The 16,723-nt window shown below is 60.9% G+C and overlaps 1 protein-coding gene across 4 annotated transcripts in view; it reads left to right on the top strand.

The window, feature by feature from the left end:
- Positions 1 to 16,723, top strand: part of PAX7 (paired box 7) — a 91,733-nt gene that overhangs the window by 43,665 nt on the left and 31,345 nt on the right. For all 4 annotated transcript variants that reach the window (XM_081306009.1, XM_081306008.1, XM_081306011.1 and 1 more), the window contains exons 5-7: positions 4,319 to 4,518; positions 10,290 to 10,455; positions 11,367 to 11,566. In XM_081306009.1, the coding sequence (XP_081162135.1) occupies positions 4,319 to 4,518; positions 10,290 to 10,455; positions 11,367 to 11,566 (566 nt within the window). The remainder of the gene's footprint in view (positions 1 to 4,318; positions 4,519 to 10,289; positions 10,456 to 11,366; positions 11,567 to 16,723) is intronic.

The raw sequence follows: 16,723 nt of genomic DNA, 5'->3' as shown, positions 1-16,723 counted from the left end.
AGCTGTTCCCCCTGGGAGATCGGGGGCCTCCCCAGCCTCCCGGCAGAGACAGGATCCAGGAACCTGTGTCCTGCACCCTGCCGTGTCTCGGGCCATCTTCAGACCAGGGCCTGGCCCTAGGGACGTTACCCTCAGCTGTTGGAAAGGCCGGGCTGACCAGGAGGCCCCTCTCTGCCGCTCGCCCAGATCTGATGTCCGTGTAATGAATGCGTTCCCATGTCTGTCCCCCACGTGCCCCCACCCCACGCTGACTGCTCAGCAACTGGCTTTTGGTGCATGGAGGACTCAGCCCCCGTCAGCAGGGTCTCTCTGCGGCCAATTCCACTTAATCCTGTTGATTAATGTAACTCGGAGGCTAAAGGGTTCCTGGGGGTGGGGAGGGGAAGGGCGCCCAGGGCGGGTGGGGGCGAGAAGCAGAGTCAAGGCCCCTCCACCCCACCCCGTCACCACCCTCGTCATCACCATCATCAACAGTAATGATCTTCCCGTGTCCTTTCTCTTCCAAATTATTCTCAAAGGCTGTTTTCCATTGCACCCCCAAAGCCATCCAGTGCCAAAGGCAGGGGTGTGCTTTTATCCTCATTTTTACAGCTGAGAAAACCCAGGTCCAGAGACGGGGAGGGACTTATCCAAGGCCACCCAGCAAAGGAAAGACAGAGATCAGGATCCACCCAGTTATCAGGTCCCCAAGGCTGTCACACTCCCTGCCAATCAGTCCCTTCCTCACTATCCCTCTCCATGGTCTTATGGGGGCTGTGTGGGCTCCTGGAAGTGACTGAACCTCTCTGAGCCTTGGTTTTCCTATTTTGGGGGGCGGCAGGGGTACCAGGGATTGAACTCGGGCACTTGGCCAACGAGCCACACCCCCAGCCCTATATTGTATTTCATTTAGACACAGCGTCTCACTGAGTTGCTGAGCGCCTGGCCGTTGCTGAGGCTGGCTTTGAACTCGCAATCCTCCTGCCTCAGCCTCCTGAGCCACTGAGATTACAGACGTGCACCACCGCACCTGGCTTCCCTATTTTTAAAAGAGCCAGTTGTCCCAGCTTCATAGACCTGTCATGCGTGGGTGGAGAGCACAGAGGAGCCCCCCACACCCTCAAATGGGGGTCTCATCCCCTGCGAGGCCGGGGAACTAGTGGAAACTGTCCTTCAGGGGACTGAAGACACAAATAGACTGTGGTCCCCTTCTCCTAAGATGTGTCTGCATCTCTGCGGGTGGAGGACAGTCTTGCTGTCCCTTCTCAGCATCCCAAGAGTTGTTATGGCAACACATCCTCGCAGAGTGTCCTCCAGATCCTCTCAAACAGCGGAGACCTGCGGGCTTGCTCGCTTCCTCTGCCTGGTCTGCTGCCTGTGTCTCTCTGGCCCCACGGGGCTCCCCAGATCCTGCTGATCCAGGGAGGGGGAGCTGGGGGGCAGGGGACCAGAGCGGAGGTCCATGGTGGGCCTAGGATCTTGGAGAGCAGAGGCATGGGTGGGGCAGAGGCACTGAGCCTGGGCGTAGACGGAAGCACCTTAAACTGGCCGCCTCTGTCTAAGACAGATGTGGGTCATTTGGTCATTGTCACAGTTTTGGTCACAGCCTGATAGTCTGCTGTTATTTCCTTAAGGCTTTACTTTGTACAAAAGCGCCATAGAAACCCTGTTCAGGAGAGCAGCCCTGAGTGCGGGCTCCGGGGCCTTGAGTGTCCTGGAGAGTGTCCCCATGGGCAGCTCCAGGCCCAGGGCTGCCTCTGCCCTGAGGGGAGGCAGGTGTGGGAGGCGGGTCGGAAACAAAGTCAAGCCCAGTGGAAAAAGCTCTCCAGTGGCACAAGGTGGTGTCCGGGTGCCCGATGCCACACGCGGCCAGGACGGCCACATGGGACAGCGTGGGTGGAGAGCATCCCGTCACCTCCAAGGCTCTGTGCGCAGCCTGGGCCATTAGCTGGGCTCCCTCCAGGGCCACTGTGCCCCTCCCTCAGCGGACCGTCCTTCGACTCCCGGCTCTGAGGACAATCTGTGCTGGGGTCTCGTCTCTGACAACCCTGATCCCTGTCCTGCCTGAGCCTGAGGGTCCCTGCACGGGTGCCACTCCTGCGTCCCTGGCCACCTGCCAACGCCAGGTCCTCCTTCAGAGCCGCGCTCGCCCTCCTTGTCCCCATCAGGAGTCAGGCCTGCGGCGAGTCCCAAGGTGTGAGTCCTTGGGGTCAGTCGTCTCTGGCTCTGAGCCCCAGACGTGCCAGGGAGGGGCCGGGATGCCAGCTGGACCCACGCCGTCTGCGCTCGGTGTCAGAGGGGGCTGGGCAGCTGGCAGCCCGGGCCGTGAAGGACAGGGGAGGGGACGGCCCTGTCCCCAGATCTGCCCTCAGCACTGATGGGAGGACTGGCTTGGTTCCCTGGGCCTGTGGCAGGATGTCACAGCTGGGGACAGCCTGGCAGTGGTCAGTAAGGCACAGGGATGACTTCCCAACGGGTGAGCTAAAGGAGGGGAGAAGGAACCCAGGGCAGAGCAGAGGGTGTTGCCCCAGGCAGCTGGGCTGCAGGTGGACGCCGCCCCCTTCCCCGAATGACCTGCAGGGCAGCACGGGGTGGACCGCCCACCGTGCCCTTCAGCAGCGAGGCCTCTGCCCACTGTCCCCTCACCTGCTCTGTGTCGAAGGGGCCAGCGTGTGTGGGGGCTCCATCCTCGTGGTGTCTCGGGCGTCACTTAGCTGGGCACGGCAGGGTGTGCCCTGGCATTGGTGAGCAGGTGGGACCGCAGCTGAGTGCAGAGGTGACCCTGACAGCCTGGACACTCCCCTCTGGGGTTCTGTGACTCAGTTTCTCCCATCTGTAGTGTGGGCCCGTGACACCGTGTCATTCAGGCAAAGCAGATGCTCAGTAAAGGGTCTGGTGAGGGAATGGATACAGACCAGGGTGTTTTCCAGGACTCCAAAGATGGAGGAAGGAAGGAAGACAGAGGCAAAGAGGAGAGGGAGAGAGCAGCAGCCGGAGGAGGAGGACGTCAGGGCTCTCTCCCTGCCCCCCTACCTTCCTGCTCCCCTGGTTGCTTCTCTCACCAGCCCCTCTTCCACACTCCCCACAGGCCCTCCTGGTGGATGGGGCAGAGCTTCTGAGCCCTGGCTAGGGACCTCCCTGCTAGCACCCCCTTGACAGTGTCAGAAATGGGCAAGAGGCAGGGGCTCAGTGAGGGTGGGGAGCCAGTTCAGCCTCAGCTCCAACCGTTGGGAAGCTTGATCAAGCCCTTCCTGAAGCTTCCCCAGGCTGCAACTGGGGCAGAAATGGATTCCTGGCCTGAGAGCCCCTTCCAATGCCAGGGAGCAAACTGGCTCCAGCTTCCTGCTCTCTCTGCACAGGAATCCAAAGCCTTCACTCACCTCCAGGCTCCAGGGTGGAAATTAGTAGGAGTCAAGAGGTGGGGGCCATGGCCCGACCAAGATCACCCAGGTGAGGTCCCCTCCTCCAGGCTGGGAGGTCACTGAGAGATCTGGGAGTGTCCCAGGAAGGGCCTACCTGTGGAAGTCACATAGTCCAAACGTTTCATACTACATGTAGGGAAACTGAGGCCCGTGGGAAGCTAGCCTCCCTAGAGCAGAGGCAGGCAGGAGTCTGAGCTCCCAGACGCCACTGTGGGGCCCGGTAGTGCCTGTGAGGGGGAGAGCAGGAGCCGGAGGAGGACCATCAGGTGCACTGTCGAGCCCCCTCCTCTCCCCTGCCTCCCTGTCCTCTTCTCCTCCTTCTCTTAGTTTTTGCAATATTTCCACAAAACCCAACAACAGTCTTGTTGAAACGATCATCATTTTAAAAATATCTAAATACAAGTATAACAGAGAAAGCGCCGTCCGGCCCCAGGGTGGGCGCCTGTGCGGGTTTGGGTCCTAGGGTTGTGCGTGCTTTTCTGCAGGTGGAATTGATCTCTGCCCACCGGTTTGTACCTTGCTTTTTTCTTAAAGTTGGTTTTTCAGATGTCATTAATATGCAGCAAAACCCTCCCTTTCTTGGAGAATATACTTCTGTGAATTTTGACAAATGTATTTCACCATGAAACCACCCCCTGAGCCTCATGTCATGGGTATCCATCCGTGCGAGTGGAAATAATCTAAATGCCCAACTATGGGGGATTAGCTTTAAAAAAATGGTTTTGCCAGAAATTGCTTAGCCAGCCTCCTGGGGCCAGGGATGGAGGCTGCTCCCCACAGACTCTGCAGCGGTCAGCATTCTTCCCTGCTTGGGAGGGACCCGGTCCTCAGTGAGTGTTCAGAGTGGGCGCGTGTGGCTCCTTGCAGACCTGCCCTCCGCCTCACCGGCCCGCGGTCTCCCCTCTCGCCCGCTGCAGGAAACCGCCTGGACGAGGGCTCAGACGTGGAGTCGGAACCGGACCTCCCTCTGAAGCGCAAGCAGCGCCGCAGTCGGACCACGTTCACGGCCGAGCAGCTGGAGGAGCTGGAGAAGGCCTTCGAGAGGACCCACTACCCCGACATCTACACCCGCGAGGAGCTGGCCCAGAGGACCAAGCTGACCGAGGCCCGCGTGCAGGTGAGGGGACGCGAGGGCCCGGCTCCGAGGAGGCCGGGGGTGGCCAAGGTCAGTGCGAGGGGGTGGGGCCCGACCTCCACTTGTGAGTGATTAATGCCACCAGCACCTGGAGCAGAGTGCATGGACAGCAAATGGGACTGGCCGAGAGGTGGACAGCCCAAGGGGAGGGGACATGGAGGGACAGAAAGAAGGAGAGGGAGACGGAGGAAGGGGAAGAAGGGCACTGAGCTGCGGGTCTCTGATGGGACCGTGGGGAGGGGACTTCTGAGCAGGCCTGGCCTCCGCAGAGGGGTCACGAGTTTCCCGTGTGGGAAGTACCCCGGAGGCCGAGCAGGTGGGTGCCTGCGGGGTGTGACCCATAGGGCCAGGGCAGGGAGACCCCAGACCTGGAATGTCCCCCCAGGCCTTCAAGGAGGGGCGGGGTAGGGCCAGAGTCTGGGGCTCCAAGCTTGCCCTGGGGAGGGGGTGGCCTCATGTCCCCAGGCTGGGCCCTGGACTTCCACCAGGAGGCCTACAGATGTCCTTCAGTGCCGGGGCTCAGGCTGTGGAGGAGGAAGGGGACAGGAGGTGACAAGTGGCTTCACCACTCCTGGGCTGTCTCCTAATGACTGGACAGTGGGCCTGCAGAGGGGCTGCCCCTGACTGCTGCTGGGGCTGTGACCAGCAGGGGGACCAGCTTTCCTCGGCACCCCCTGGGTGCCCACTGCAGTGCCCGCGACTCCTCACAGGTGGCCTCGTGCAGCCTGGACAGCTCACCGGGTTGTCAGGGTCTCACACACAGCCCCCAAGCCCGAGGGACAGAAGCAGGCCCAGGGAAGCGGCCCCCCCTGGGCACGGAGCTGGACCCCGCTGGCTGGTCCTGGTGGTGCCAACACCCACGTTCTTTCCGTGCGGAGGAGATGGTGACTCAGACCATCAGGGAGACCTGGCTGGAGCCTGCAGCCTGACTCCCAGCATGGGGCAGCGCTCTGCCTTCCCCTCCCAGCCAGGGGGACATCTGAGCCTGCCCAGCCCGGCCTCCCTGATCCCTGCAGCTGTGCAGCGCATTCCTGGTGCCTCTGGTTCCCACGTCCGGGTCGGGCTCTTCCCGCCACCTTGCAGCCTGCCTGCTCCCTGTGAAATGGCCTGGCTGTCAAGATCGTGCTTTTATGGGCCCAGGGGACCTAGAAACAGGTGTCACTCTAGGTCCAAGGAGGGCGGGGCCCGGGAGTGGAGGAGCAGGGAGCCCAGGCACACTGCAGGCGGAGGCCGCGGACCCCCGGGGCTCCCTGCCATGCTCCTGCCACCGGCTGTGACCTCCAGGGGCTCCTTAGCCCCCAGGGTCTCTTAGCAGAGAAAGAAACAAAAATGTTGAGTTTTTGAAGAAGGAACAAAGGCTGACCGTCCACTGCCAAAACAAAATCAAGACCCTGTGGCCTGAGAGACTGAAGCCCGTGCAGCCCCGAGGGTGGAGGGACCAGGGACAACAGGGCATCTGCTCCAGTCCAGCAGGAAGGTCCACAGGGAGAGCACTCCGGAGCCTGTGGGTCCCGCCTCTGACCCGCTGGGACACCTGGGCAGGCCACTTTCCCTTCCAGAGAGTTAGTGTCCATCTGCAGATAGGGGAAGGAGCTCAGTGACCACGAAGCCTTCTGGAAGCTCTGGGGTTCTCACTGTGGACCATCAGGATGCTGGGGGGGAGGGGACCCTGTCTCTAGAAATGTTCAAGCAAAAGCACAGTGTCCAGCGGACCCGGGAACCTAGAGAGGGATCCCTGCTGCAGGGAATGGGGCAGGGACCTTTCCCAATGCCCTGAGCAAGCACTGTTTAGATTCTGAGCTTCTTGTTTTCAGGTACCAGGGATTAGACCCAGGGGTGCTTTATCCCTGAGTTACATTCCTAGTTCTTTTTATTTTTTATTTTGTGACAGAGTCTTGCTAAGTTGCTGAGGGTTTCCTTAAGTTGCTGAGCCTGACCTCCACTTGTGATCCTCCTGCCTCAGCCTCTAGAGGGGCTGGGATTACAGACATGCCCCATGGCGCAGGGCTTGGCTCTGTGCTTCTGAAGTCTTGGTCCCCTGATCCTAAATCTGTGGTTCTGGGATTTTGCAATCCAATCCTGTCTCATCCCCGTGGCCCTGGGTGGACATGGTGGGCAGTGGACGGGTTCGGGTGCGGTCAGAACCAGAAGCCTTGGGTTGGCTTCCATCCCCACCCCTCTCTGCTCTCCGCTCGGTCTCTTCCTCTGCACCGTGGAGGCAGGAGCAGTGGGTCAGCCTCGTTCTGGGATTAAATGATTAAGTGCAAAAAAAAAAAAAATCTATTAAGAAATGCCTGGTGCCCAGAGGGGCTGGATCATGAAGACCCCACCTGCCCTTGGCAGTTCCAGCACTGGCCGCCCCTGTGGCTCCATATCTGTCCCTCTGGCCATCATTCAGTGAGGACTGTCCGCCAGACGCTGATGTAGGCATCGGGGATTCCTCAGGCAGAAGTGCCCGTGGCCATGGGCCGCCATTCTAGTAAACAGGGAAGCAGGAGGGTGAGTCGGGAGCTGTGAGGAGAGCCGGCTATTCCTGCCCTCGGGCTCCCCCCAGCTTGGCCCCTAGGAGTCAGGAGCCACCCCCCCCCCTTGAAGCCTTCTGGGCTGGCCACAGAGAAGCCAGCAGGAAGCCCGAGCCACAGGAGGGGCAGGGCACGCAGGCCAGGGACCCAGGACCACGCTGAGGAATTTCCACTTTTCAGCTTCTGGAGGCCGGTCCAGCCTTGCCTGCCTCTCCCCTGGAGGCGAACAGATCAGTGGCATCAGCCTGAGCCTGAGCCTGAGCCTGAGCATTTCTTCTGGAAACAGAGGCCCAGGGGCTGCTGGGTCCCGAGGTCACCCACAGCACCTCCCACCCTTCAGGGAAGGGCAGCAGCGGGCACACGGTGGCCCCAGTTCAGAACCCTCTGTCAGCTGAACAGAAATGCCATTTTGGAGGCCCTGAAGGCTGGCTGATTAGCAGCCTGCATTGAGTCTTTTTTTTAGTGGGTACCAGGGATTGAACTCAGGGGCACTGGACCACTGAGCCCTATCCCCAGCCCTATTTTGTATTTCATTTAGAGACAGGGTCTCACTGAGTTGCTTAGCAAGACTTGCTAAATTGCCAAGGCTGGCCTTGAACTTGTGATCCTCCTGCCTCAGCCTCCCGAGACGATGGGATTACAGGCGTGCGCCACCCGGCCTGGCGCAACCTGCGCTGAATCCGTTCACAGCTCTAGAGCGAGGTGACGGTGGGCGTCTGCAGTGCCAGGCAGGACGTTCCCCACTCTGCAGTGTCTCCGCCCCTCCTCGCTGTAACCCTAGGAGGTGAGGGGTCATTCCTCTGTCCATACTGCAGACAGGAAAACTGAGGTGTAGCCAAGGGACACAGCTTCCTGGCCACACAGAACGTGGCTGTGCTGGGCTCGAGTCTCTGTCCCTGTTCTTTTCCTCTGGGCAACACTAAGAGACAGATCAGGTGAAATTCAGCTCTGCAAGATGGTCCTACTGTGCCCGCTCCTGGGCTAGGTGCTGGGGCTGGGGTGCAGCTCGGTGGCAGAGCACGTGCTTGGCATGCACAAGGCCCTGGGTTCCGTCTCCAGCACCACAAAAAAGAATAAAGAATAACAAGACCAGCGTTGCTTTCACAGAGCCCAGCCCTGGTCAGGGGCTCTGGGTGGGGTGCAGGCACCTCAACTGCCCCCCCCCCCGGAGTTCCCACCTCCGGCCTGTAAACGGGCACCTCGCACTTGACGCTGGCCAGGAGCCTTCAGCTCAGCGGCTTCACGTGTCTCTGGCGGACAGCACAATGCTGTATGTCACCAGTGCCCTCAACTCGCCCGAGGTCCAGAACTGCAGATGGTCACCAGGCGGAGGCTCAGAGGGAGGGACAACAGACTTCCCCGTCTTAGCTGGAGGTCAGGGCAAGGCCCAAACCCAAGCAGTTGGCCCCAGGGACCCTGCTGTCACCCATCAAGCCACACTTGGTGGGAAGTGGGGACCCCAGTGGGATGGCGGTGTCCCAGGGACAAGGGGCAGGCCCTCTCCCCGACAGGGTCCCCCTGGGCCCGGAGGAGGCAGTCGGAAGCCCCTCCCCTGGCCTCCCCACACACCTGCGAGGCACCGGCCTGAGGTCCCCGCACAGGAAAGCAGTGGTTCTTTGGCTCGAGGGTCCCACGCCAGGCCGAGGGCAGCTGCAGGACCGGGACGGGCTGCCCGTGTCTCTCCTCGGGGTCTGTCAGGGATGAGGAGGAGGTCAAGAAGGGGAGGGGAGGAAAGGAGCAGAGAAGGGGCCGGAAGGGAAGGAGGGAGCTGCTCCCCAGTCCACTTTGCACTTTTGATTTGAGGAAAAGATGAGCCAGCAGGAGGGGACAGCCCCGTGACCGACCAGGACGTGTGACAAACCAGGACGCCTTAGTCAAAACGTCAGTGACCGTCCCCCCATGTCCGAGACTCTTGCCACGCTCACGTTCTCTGCTGTTACTTCCTTCAACAAAATGAACGTATTTTGAAGTCAACGCGAGCAGCGTGTCCATAAAGGGACAGCAACAGGGTGACACAGGGACTGTGGAAACCAAACACCGCGGAAGTCTTGCAGGAACTGCCACCTGCAAAGCCCTCCTGGGCTGGACAGGGAGATTAGCGAGTAGGAGAGAGGGCCCAGGACAGATGAGGACGCATTAGCACCCCATGGAGGCCGCCCTTCCCCAAGCCACGAAGGGCCCAGAGAAGTGGGCGGGGCATTGGGCTCAGGCTGTTTCCGACCTGGACGTCTGTCCCCCGCGGCCTCCAGGTGGACTGACTCCAGCCAGCGTCCCCACCCTTCTCCAGGAGGCTGGGAGCCGGGAGCCAGTGCCCATTCCTCACAGGGTCCAGGTCCAGCCCATCCCAGGAGGCCCCTGGGATGCCCCTGGTGCCCGCAAAGCCGGGGAGCAGCGGGACCTGGTTTGGCTGGGGAGGCGGCTGCCTTCCCTCCAACCTGGCCCCAGTGGGTGGAGCCCTCTGCTCTAGGGCCGCTGCTCCTAGAGGACCTAGAGAAGAGCCATGTCAGGCCCCGAGCACCTGCACCCAGCTGAGCCCCGTGCCCCTTAGATGAGAAGTGAGGGAGTCAGCGCTGAGGGGTGTTTGAGCTGAAGGCCGAGGAGCCATTGCAGGAAGGGCGTTGGGGTGAGAGGGGGCAGCAGGTGCCGAGCCCAGGGGTGGGGACAGCCCTCGAAGCAGCCCGCCACCCTCTCTCCTTGTCTCTCTGGGTCCTAAGGAGTTGCAAACCCAGGCGAGCCGCCTTGGAGAGCCAGGCTGATTTCAGTTGGAACCTAGATCCATTGCAGGAAGGTGGCCTTGGGCGAGCTGTGACCTCTCAGAGCCTCAGTTTCCCCTGCTGTAAAGTGGGCACAGGGTCGGGTACACACAGACATGGGCAAGGATGGCCGGCAGACTACCAGCACCCTCAGAGCTGGCGCAGCAGCAGTGGGGCGATCACGGACAAGAGGCTGGTCTGAGCCTCAACTTATCCTGTTGTGGCCAGTTACCCATTTTCTCTGAGTCTCAGTTTCCTCATCTTTAAAATGGGGACAATAATAAGAACTCTTCACTGGTCACGAGGATAGAAGGGGGTCCTGCCTATGAAATCCTCCCGCAGACCGTCCAGGTCTGCATGACGCGGACCGTCCTTCCCTGGAGAAGGACGCTGCCTGGGCCGGAGGATGTGGCTGGGGGTGGGGACTGGTTCCAGCTGCTCCAGCCAGGTGGTCTCCATCTCCACTTTCGTCTCCCAGGTCTGGTTCAGTAACCGCCGTGCCCGTTGGCGGAAGCAGGCAGGAGCCAACCAGTTGGCAGCCTTCAACCACCTCCTGCCAGGGGGCTTCCCGCCCACGGGCATGCCCACGCTGCCCCCATACCAGCTGCCGGACTCCACCTACCCCACCACCACCATCTCCCAAGGTGAGCGTGCGGCCCACCCCGCGTCCCTCCCCGGCCACCTGAGCCTCCAGTCCTCTGTCTCACAGGGGTTGTCCCTTCTAGGTTGTCCCACTTGTGGACTTTCCTGTGCACACACTGTTAGGCCAAAAAAAGACCCCGCCATGCCCTTGAAATCCTTGGCTCAAGAGGTCACCCTCCAGGAGGCTCAGCTGGGCACCTCCGAGCACCTGTTGGAAGAGAGCTTTCCAAATCCCTTCCATCACGGGTCCCGGGCATCTTGGGGACATGCTGGGCTGCGGGCCCGAGACTCTGCATTCCCAACAAGGGCTGCACAGAAAGAGGGACCCTGACAGAGCCGTGTAGCTGCCCGACAGCTGGGAACAGAAACGGCTCTGGGTCAAGCCATGTGAACCCTCGTCCCACCACCTACTGGCCTTGTCACCTTGCATGAGTCCCCAACCCCACCAAGACTGGTGCTGTCATCTGTAAATGATGGGAATCGAGTTCTCACCCCGTGGCCCTGAGACAGCACCTGTGGAAGCCCCTGGCACGTGGCCGATGCTCACATACAGGAACAGGCCAAGTCTGAGCCGATTAGAGTCATGGGAGGGGGGGGGGGTGACTTTCAGTCCAGCTAACATTTACGGAGCACTTGCTGTGTACCTGCAGCAAGAGCAGCATGCAGTTGCAGAGAGGACGTCTGGGCATAAGGGTGTCAGTCAAGACTTGGCCCATCCCTAGTGTCCTGCTCAGGAGCCAGTGTGTCCCTTCTTCCCAAGTCACCTGAGAAGGTGGCCGCTTTCCCCCAGGGGTGAGCCTGGGCTGCAGAGGCTCATGGCCGGCCTTCCTCCTAGGAGGCTCTTTCCTGCCCTCAAAGGCACAGCCTCCAGGGCGAGGTCCCAGGCTCAGGACTCTCTGGGGTCTCTCCACAGATGGGGGCAGCACCGTGCACCGGCCCCAGCCCCTCCCGCCGTCCACCATGCACCAGGGTGGGCTGGCCGCAGCCGCTGCCGCGGACACCAGCTCTGCCTACGGAGCCCGCCACAGCTTCTCCAGCTACTCCGACAGCTTCATGAACCCGGGGGCCCCCTCCAACCACATGAACCCCGTCAGCAACGGTCTGTCTCCTCAGGTAGGTGGCCCCCCTGCTCCGCCCAGGCCCATCACCAGACACCTGAGGCCCAGCTCGTGAGTGCCCTGGGTGACCCAGGTTGGTTCTCCGTGGAGAGAACAGGTGTCATTGAGAACTCACTGGCCTCCGTGAGCCCCCTGCCTGTTGGGGAGAGTTTCGGGGGGGGGCTGTTCTGTCCACTCCCACTTACTGGGGTAGCCGTGGTCCTCGGCCCAGGGTGAGCTTCTCAGGCTGCCCACCTGCGTGTGGAGGGAGGGCTTCCACTGTCTTGCTGTCTAGAAACCGAAACAGTACTGTGCACTTGCCCTGGGCCTGCCCCATCCACCGCATGCTGTTCAGGTCGGCCTGGTCGGGCCTGGCCCCTTCCCTGCAGGAGGCTGGCTGGGCTGGGGTCCACCTGGGCTGCATCTCCTGCCTCCCACCAGGAGCGACCTTTCCTTGGGAGGCAGGACCCTCTGGGGTGCAGAGAATTGCAGATGAGGCTCTGGACCCAGAGCTGCACTCTGATTGGGTCTCAGAACTCTGTTCACTCGCTATGATTGGTTGCTGGTTTAGTCACTCGGAGAGGTCCTGGGACCTGCTTGGGATGAAGTCAGAGAGTTGGCGCTGGGCTCCTGGTGGCTTTTGGTGGGTTTGAGGAACAGGAGTCGATGGTGCCAGAAGTCGCAGGGAATTTGAGGCACCGATAGGTTCGTTTCTGTAGCTGCAGTAGCTCCCAGATCCCCGTGGGGGAGGGGACAAAGCCCGCCTGGGTTTATTCTGTCTCTCACCTGCTGGGACCCCCAGCCCTGTCTGTGGGGAGCAGACACCAGACACAAACGGATCCCAACAGCTGTTGTGGGGGAAGGGTCGGGCTTCAGGGTGAGTTGAAATCCTCGCTCTGCCTTCTTGGGGTGACCTCAAGCTGCTGTGCAGCTCAAGCCTTGGTTTATCCCCCATTACACAAAACTCTGTTGCTAACCTGCACCAACCTGGTCACCAGTCTAAGCACCTAGCACCCAGCCTGGCACAAAAGAAGGGCCGAGCCAATGTTAGTTGACTCCCTGTCCTGTTTCCTGGACAGTGTAATCGATATGGGACACCTGTTGTCTACCTCGAGGGAAAATTTGTTTTTAAAGAGTCAAGGGGATCTGCTACTTCCTGCAGGCCACAGCCTCCAGCCACCTGTTTGTGTAAATAAAGTTTTATTAGAACACGGCCACGTTCATCACGTGAAGGCTGCTCTAGTGCAGTGGTCTATGGGGCCTCAAATACTATCCGGCTACCCAGAAAAAAAATGCCAGTCCCTGGTCTAAGGCAGGTCTGCTGGTCTGGGTTCCTTCTGGTGTCTCTACTGACCCGCACAGCGGGGGGGCTACCTGCGTTTCCGCCTGTCCCTCGCTTGGGAAGACCTGGAGCAGTCCTTTCCCCTTGATGTGCCTTGATTTGCTCGTCTGTGAAATGGGGACAATGTGGGTACCCACCTCCTAGGGTCACTGAGGATGGAGTGAAGTGACCATTGGAAAGGGCTTAGTAAACCTGAGCAGGCCACGCAGCACCCTCTGGAGGCTCCCCAAGCCTCCTGGGCCCGGCCACAGGATGAGGGGACATGACCCAGCTGAACTGTCAGCCCCGGGCTGGTCTCCCCGGGCCTCCTGGGTGAACAAACCCTGCACGTGCCCACAGCCTGCAGGCCAGACCTCCCCTCGCCAGTGAAACCAAGTGGCTTCTTGGGGGCTCAAGGTCATGACCTCTGTCTCGTTAGTGTGGGGGGCTAACCGGCCAGGCTGACCTGCCGGGACTGAACAGGGGGTCGGCAACCCAGGAGCCCCGAGTTTGCTGAGGGAAGGTGCTGCCGAGCGCTGGGGTGTCCGTGGCCCAGACATGGTCCAGGCCTGGCGCTGGGGACAGAGCCAGTGTGGGGGAACACCCTCGGAAAGTTGAAGAGGGACCTTGAGACAGCGTGGAGCCCCTGCCTCCCTTTACAGATGGCGGGACATGTTGGCTGGCCAGGCTGAGCCAGGGCACCCTAGCCCCCTGCCAGGTAGCTGCAGCCCCTCCTGTGCCCGAGGCTTCTCCTCGGCAGGACCCTGTCACAGAGCCAGGAGACCCAGCAGACAGGGGTCCCTGGGTGAGGGGATGGGCTTAAGGGTGACAAGGGAGGGGAGGACAACTCCCTGGGGTGAGCAGGAGACTTCCCCGCTCATGGCTAGACGGCTTTGGGGTGGGGTGTGTTTGCCTGGAAGCCCCCGAGGGGGACCCACACCCCGCTGCCTCACAAGAGGAGAGTTGAAAGGAAGAGACCGGGAGAGTGCACCCCATCTTGGGGCTGAGAAGCTGTGGGACATGATGGATTGGGTGACCTTGGAGAGCCACCCAGAGTTCCCACCAAAGGTGTGAAGACAGACGGGGGGTCTGACAGGGGCAGAGGGGACCCAGGGGTGAAGGGCTGCGGGGGGGAGGGGGCTGCACTCAGGGCAGGAGCCAAGGCAGAAGTGGGCACGTGTGTGAATGGGTGTGTGTGCGCGTGTGCGCGCGTGTGTGCGTGTGCATGGGTGTGTGTGTGTGTGCACCCATGCGCCCAGCTGGGTTCAGCCCTGGACACTTCCTGAAAGACCTGAAAGACAGGGAGTGGGGCGGGGGGAGGAGGGGTGGGCGGGGGCTTCACGTCCAAGACAGAAGCCCCAGCTTTTCCCAGCCCTGACTCCAGGGTTCCCACGCACAGCCCCCCACCCCCCAGCACCCCCATCCCCTGCCCAAGCAACATCACCGGCTCATCTCTGGGGTCTTGGAGAGGTGGGGTGGGGGGTTCTCACCCAGGAGGGGTCTCTATAGGGAGATCATTTGTGGGGACAAATGGGCCCAGTGTCCCCCCCCCCCCCCCGGCAGGAGGGGCTTTAGTGCAGCTCACCTGGGCCAGGAGAGGGTGGCTTTCCACCTGGGCTGGGGCCAGCACGGCCTCCGTGACCCAGGGCTGCAGGTCCTGCTGCTCACTGTGAGCCGGGAGCTTTGCCCTGGACACTGGACGGTGGTTTGTTCTTACAGAAGCCCCCGGGCCTGAAGCTGGGCTCGGAGCACCTGGGCAGACCTGGGCAGACCTGGGGCAGCCGGCTCCTCACCCTCATGGCTTCTGGGGAGAAGACACCTCCTTCTGCAGGTTCACCTGGGTCCCTTGTCACCAGGCAGCCAGGGAAGTGGGTGTCACAGAGCCCCCAGGACTCCCTGGGAGATTTGGCAAAATTTCACAGAAAAAGCCTTTCTCCTCAGTTCTGTGCCTGTGTCCTGGGCAGCTGAGAGAAAAGCGGTTTACCAGCTGCCTGCCTGTGCCAGGCCCTTTGCCTGCTTGTGCCAGGCCCTGTCCCCACACCCTGTCACCTGCTCAGCCTGGGCCCTGCTCAGTGCTTGCCCCGCTCAGCTTGGGGGAGGGAAGAGCACTCTCCCCATGTCACAGATGAGCGAACCGAGGCCCAGGACCTCAGGGTGGGGACCAGTAGCAGAGCCACTGGGTGGGCAGAGCCCTTCCTTTAGGCTTCGGTCCCTTGGTGTCCCCAACTGCAAACGCCAGCCTTGTAGGATCAGGTGCTAAGTGCTTGACACAGGAGGTCCCAGCTTTGCGCACTGTGTCCTTCTGAATAGGTGTCGGGGAGCCCAGGGGACCTCATTTCCGATGGCTCATCCCGGGTTAGGACTCAGACCCCAGCCCCCCCTCCCTTTGCTCCAGGGTCGGGACCTTGGAAAAGGCTCTTAGAAAACAACTTGGGAGTTGGGGACAAAAGACGCCTTGGGAACGGGAGTACACTGACAACTCTAAGAGCTGCCAGCCCCGTCTAGGAGGGACAAGCAGAGGGTGCAGAATGAGGACACCCGGGTCCCCTGCCCTGCGGGGCCCCAGCGCGGTGGGGAGCAGCTCAGGAGCTCCAGGTCAGATGGCGGGGACAAGCCTCTTGTCCTTGGGCGCCCCGGCCTGATAGCAGAGCACAGTCCGCTCTAAAGGGGTCCCTGGGAGGGAGGAGGCAGGTGTCCCATAGTCACCGGGACTTGCAGGTCTTATTGGCCCCAAATCCCAAGCACAGAGTCACAAGCAAAATTCTGCCATTTCCAGGGTCCTTGGGGCTGGAGGCCACAGGCAGGCTCCCTGTGCTGGGGTCTCTCCAGGGATGAGCCATGTGCCCCCAGGTGCAAGGCTCTGTGAAAGGTTCTAGAAAGTGACAGAGCTGGGCTAGGAACAGGTGGCTCCAGAGCCCACTGTGCTGTACACGGTCAGCCCCGAGAAGCTGGTCCCAGAATCCATAAAGGGCCATCGGGGCAGAACTGGGTTCAGAGTCTGTGTCCCCAAGTCCCTTCTTCCCCAGCTTTTTTTAGGGGTTGATTCAGGGCTGGAAATGGGAACCAGGGACCAGAGAGGGCTCAGCTTCCCAAGACTGGCTTCAGGTCACACCCTTGTGTTGGTGGCCCCCAGGGCGCTAGAGTCCTTGTGCTCCTCATAACGTCCCCAGGTGCCACCATGTCCCTCTCTGGAGCTTAAGGAATCTATAAAGGGATTTACATAGTCACCATCCCCCCCGACACCGAGCTACGAAAACTACCCTCCAAGTGTGCAGCTAATCACTGCCCACTGTCCCTGCAGACCCAGGCTCCTGTCCCTCTTGGGCACGTAATAATGGGGTGACGGGGGCTGGGGCGCAGCTGCTTAGTGTGGGTGAGGCCCTAGATTCGACCCCCAGTGCTGCAAACAGTATAAAAACTACAGTGACCGTCACCATGGGGTGGACACTTACGGCAGCCAGGCCCAGGCGGGCCAAAGGCTGAGCCTGTGTCCCAGGTCACAGCTATCCTGTGACTTCCATGTTACAGGCAAGGAGACTGCTTTATCCGGGGTCTTCCATCCACCTATTAGCGACTGTTTGTGGGGTCTTGTGTCAGGCTCTGTGGAAGGTTCTAGAAAGTGACAGCTGGAATGCAGCAGGCTGGCTCCGGGGCCTGCTGTGCTTTCCTGAGCTGCCCTGAGAGGCTGGTGCCACATCCACACAGGGCAGCTGAGGTCCAAGGTCATGGGGGCAGTTGGTGGCAGAAGGGGCTTCATAGTCTGTGTCCCCAAACTCCTCCCTTCTGAGGGCAGGAGGGAGGCAGCTCCCAGCGCTACTGTGATTTAGGACAGGGCTCCTGCAGGCTTCTCAG

Source organism: Spermophilus citellus (genome assembly GCF_964194105.1).
Source record: "Spermophilus citellus genome assembly, chromosome: 9".
Classification (NCBI taxonomy): domain Eukaryota; kingdom Metazoa; phylum Chordata; class Mammalia; order Rodentia; family Sciuridae; genus Spermophilus; species Spermophilus citellus.
The sequence above is the reverse complement of the archived record's forward strand: the minus strand, read 5'-3'. Positions and strand labels throughout refer to the sequence as shown.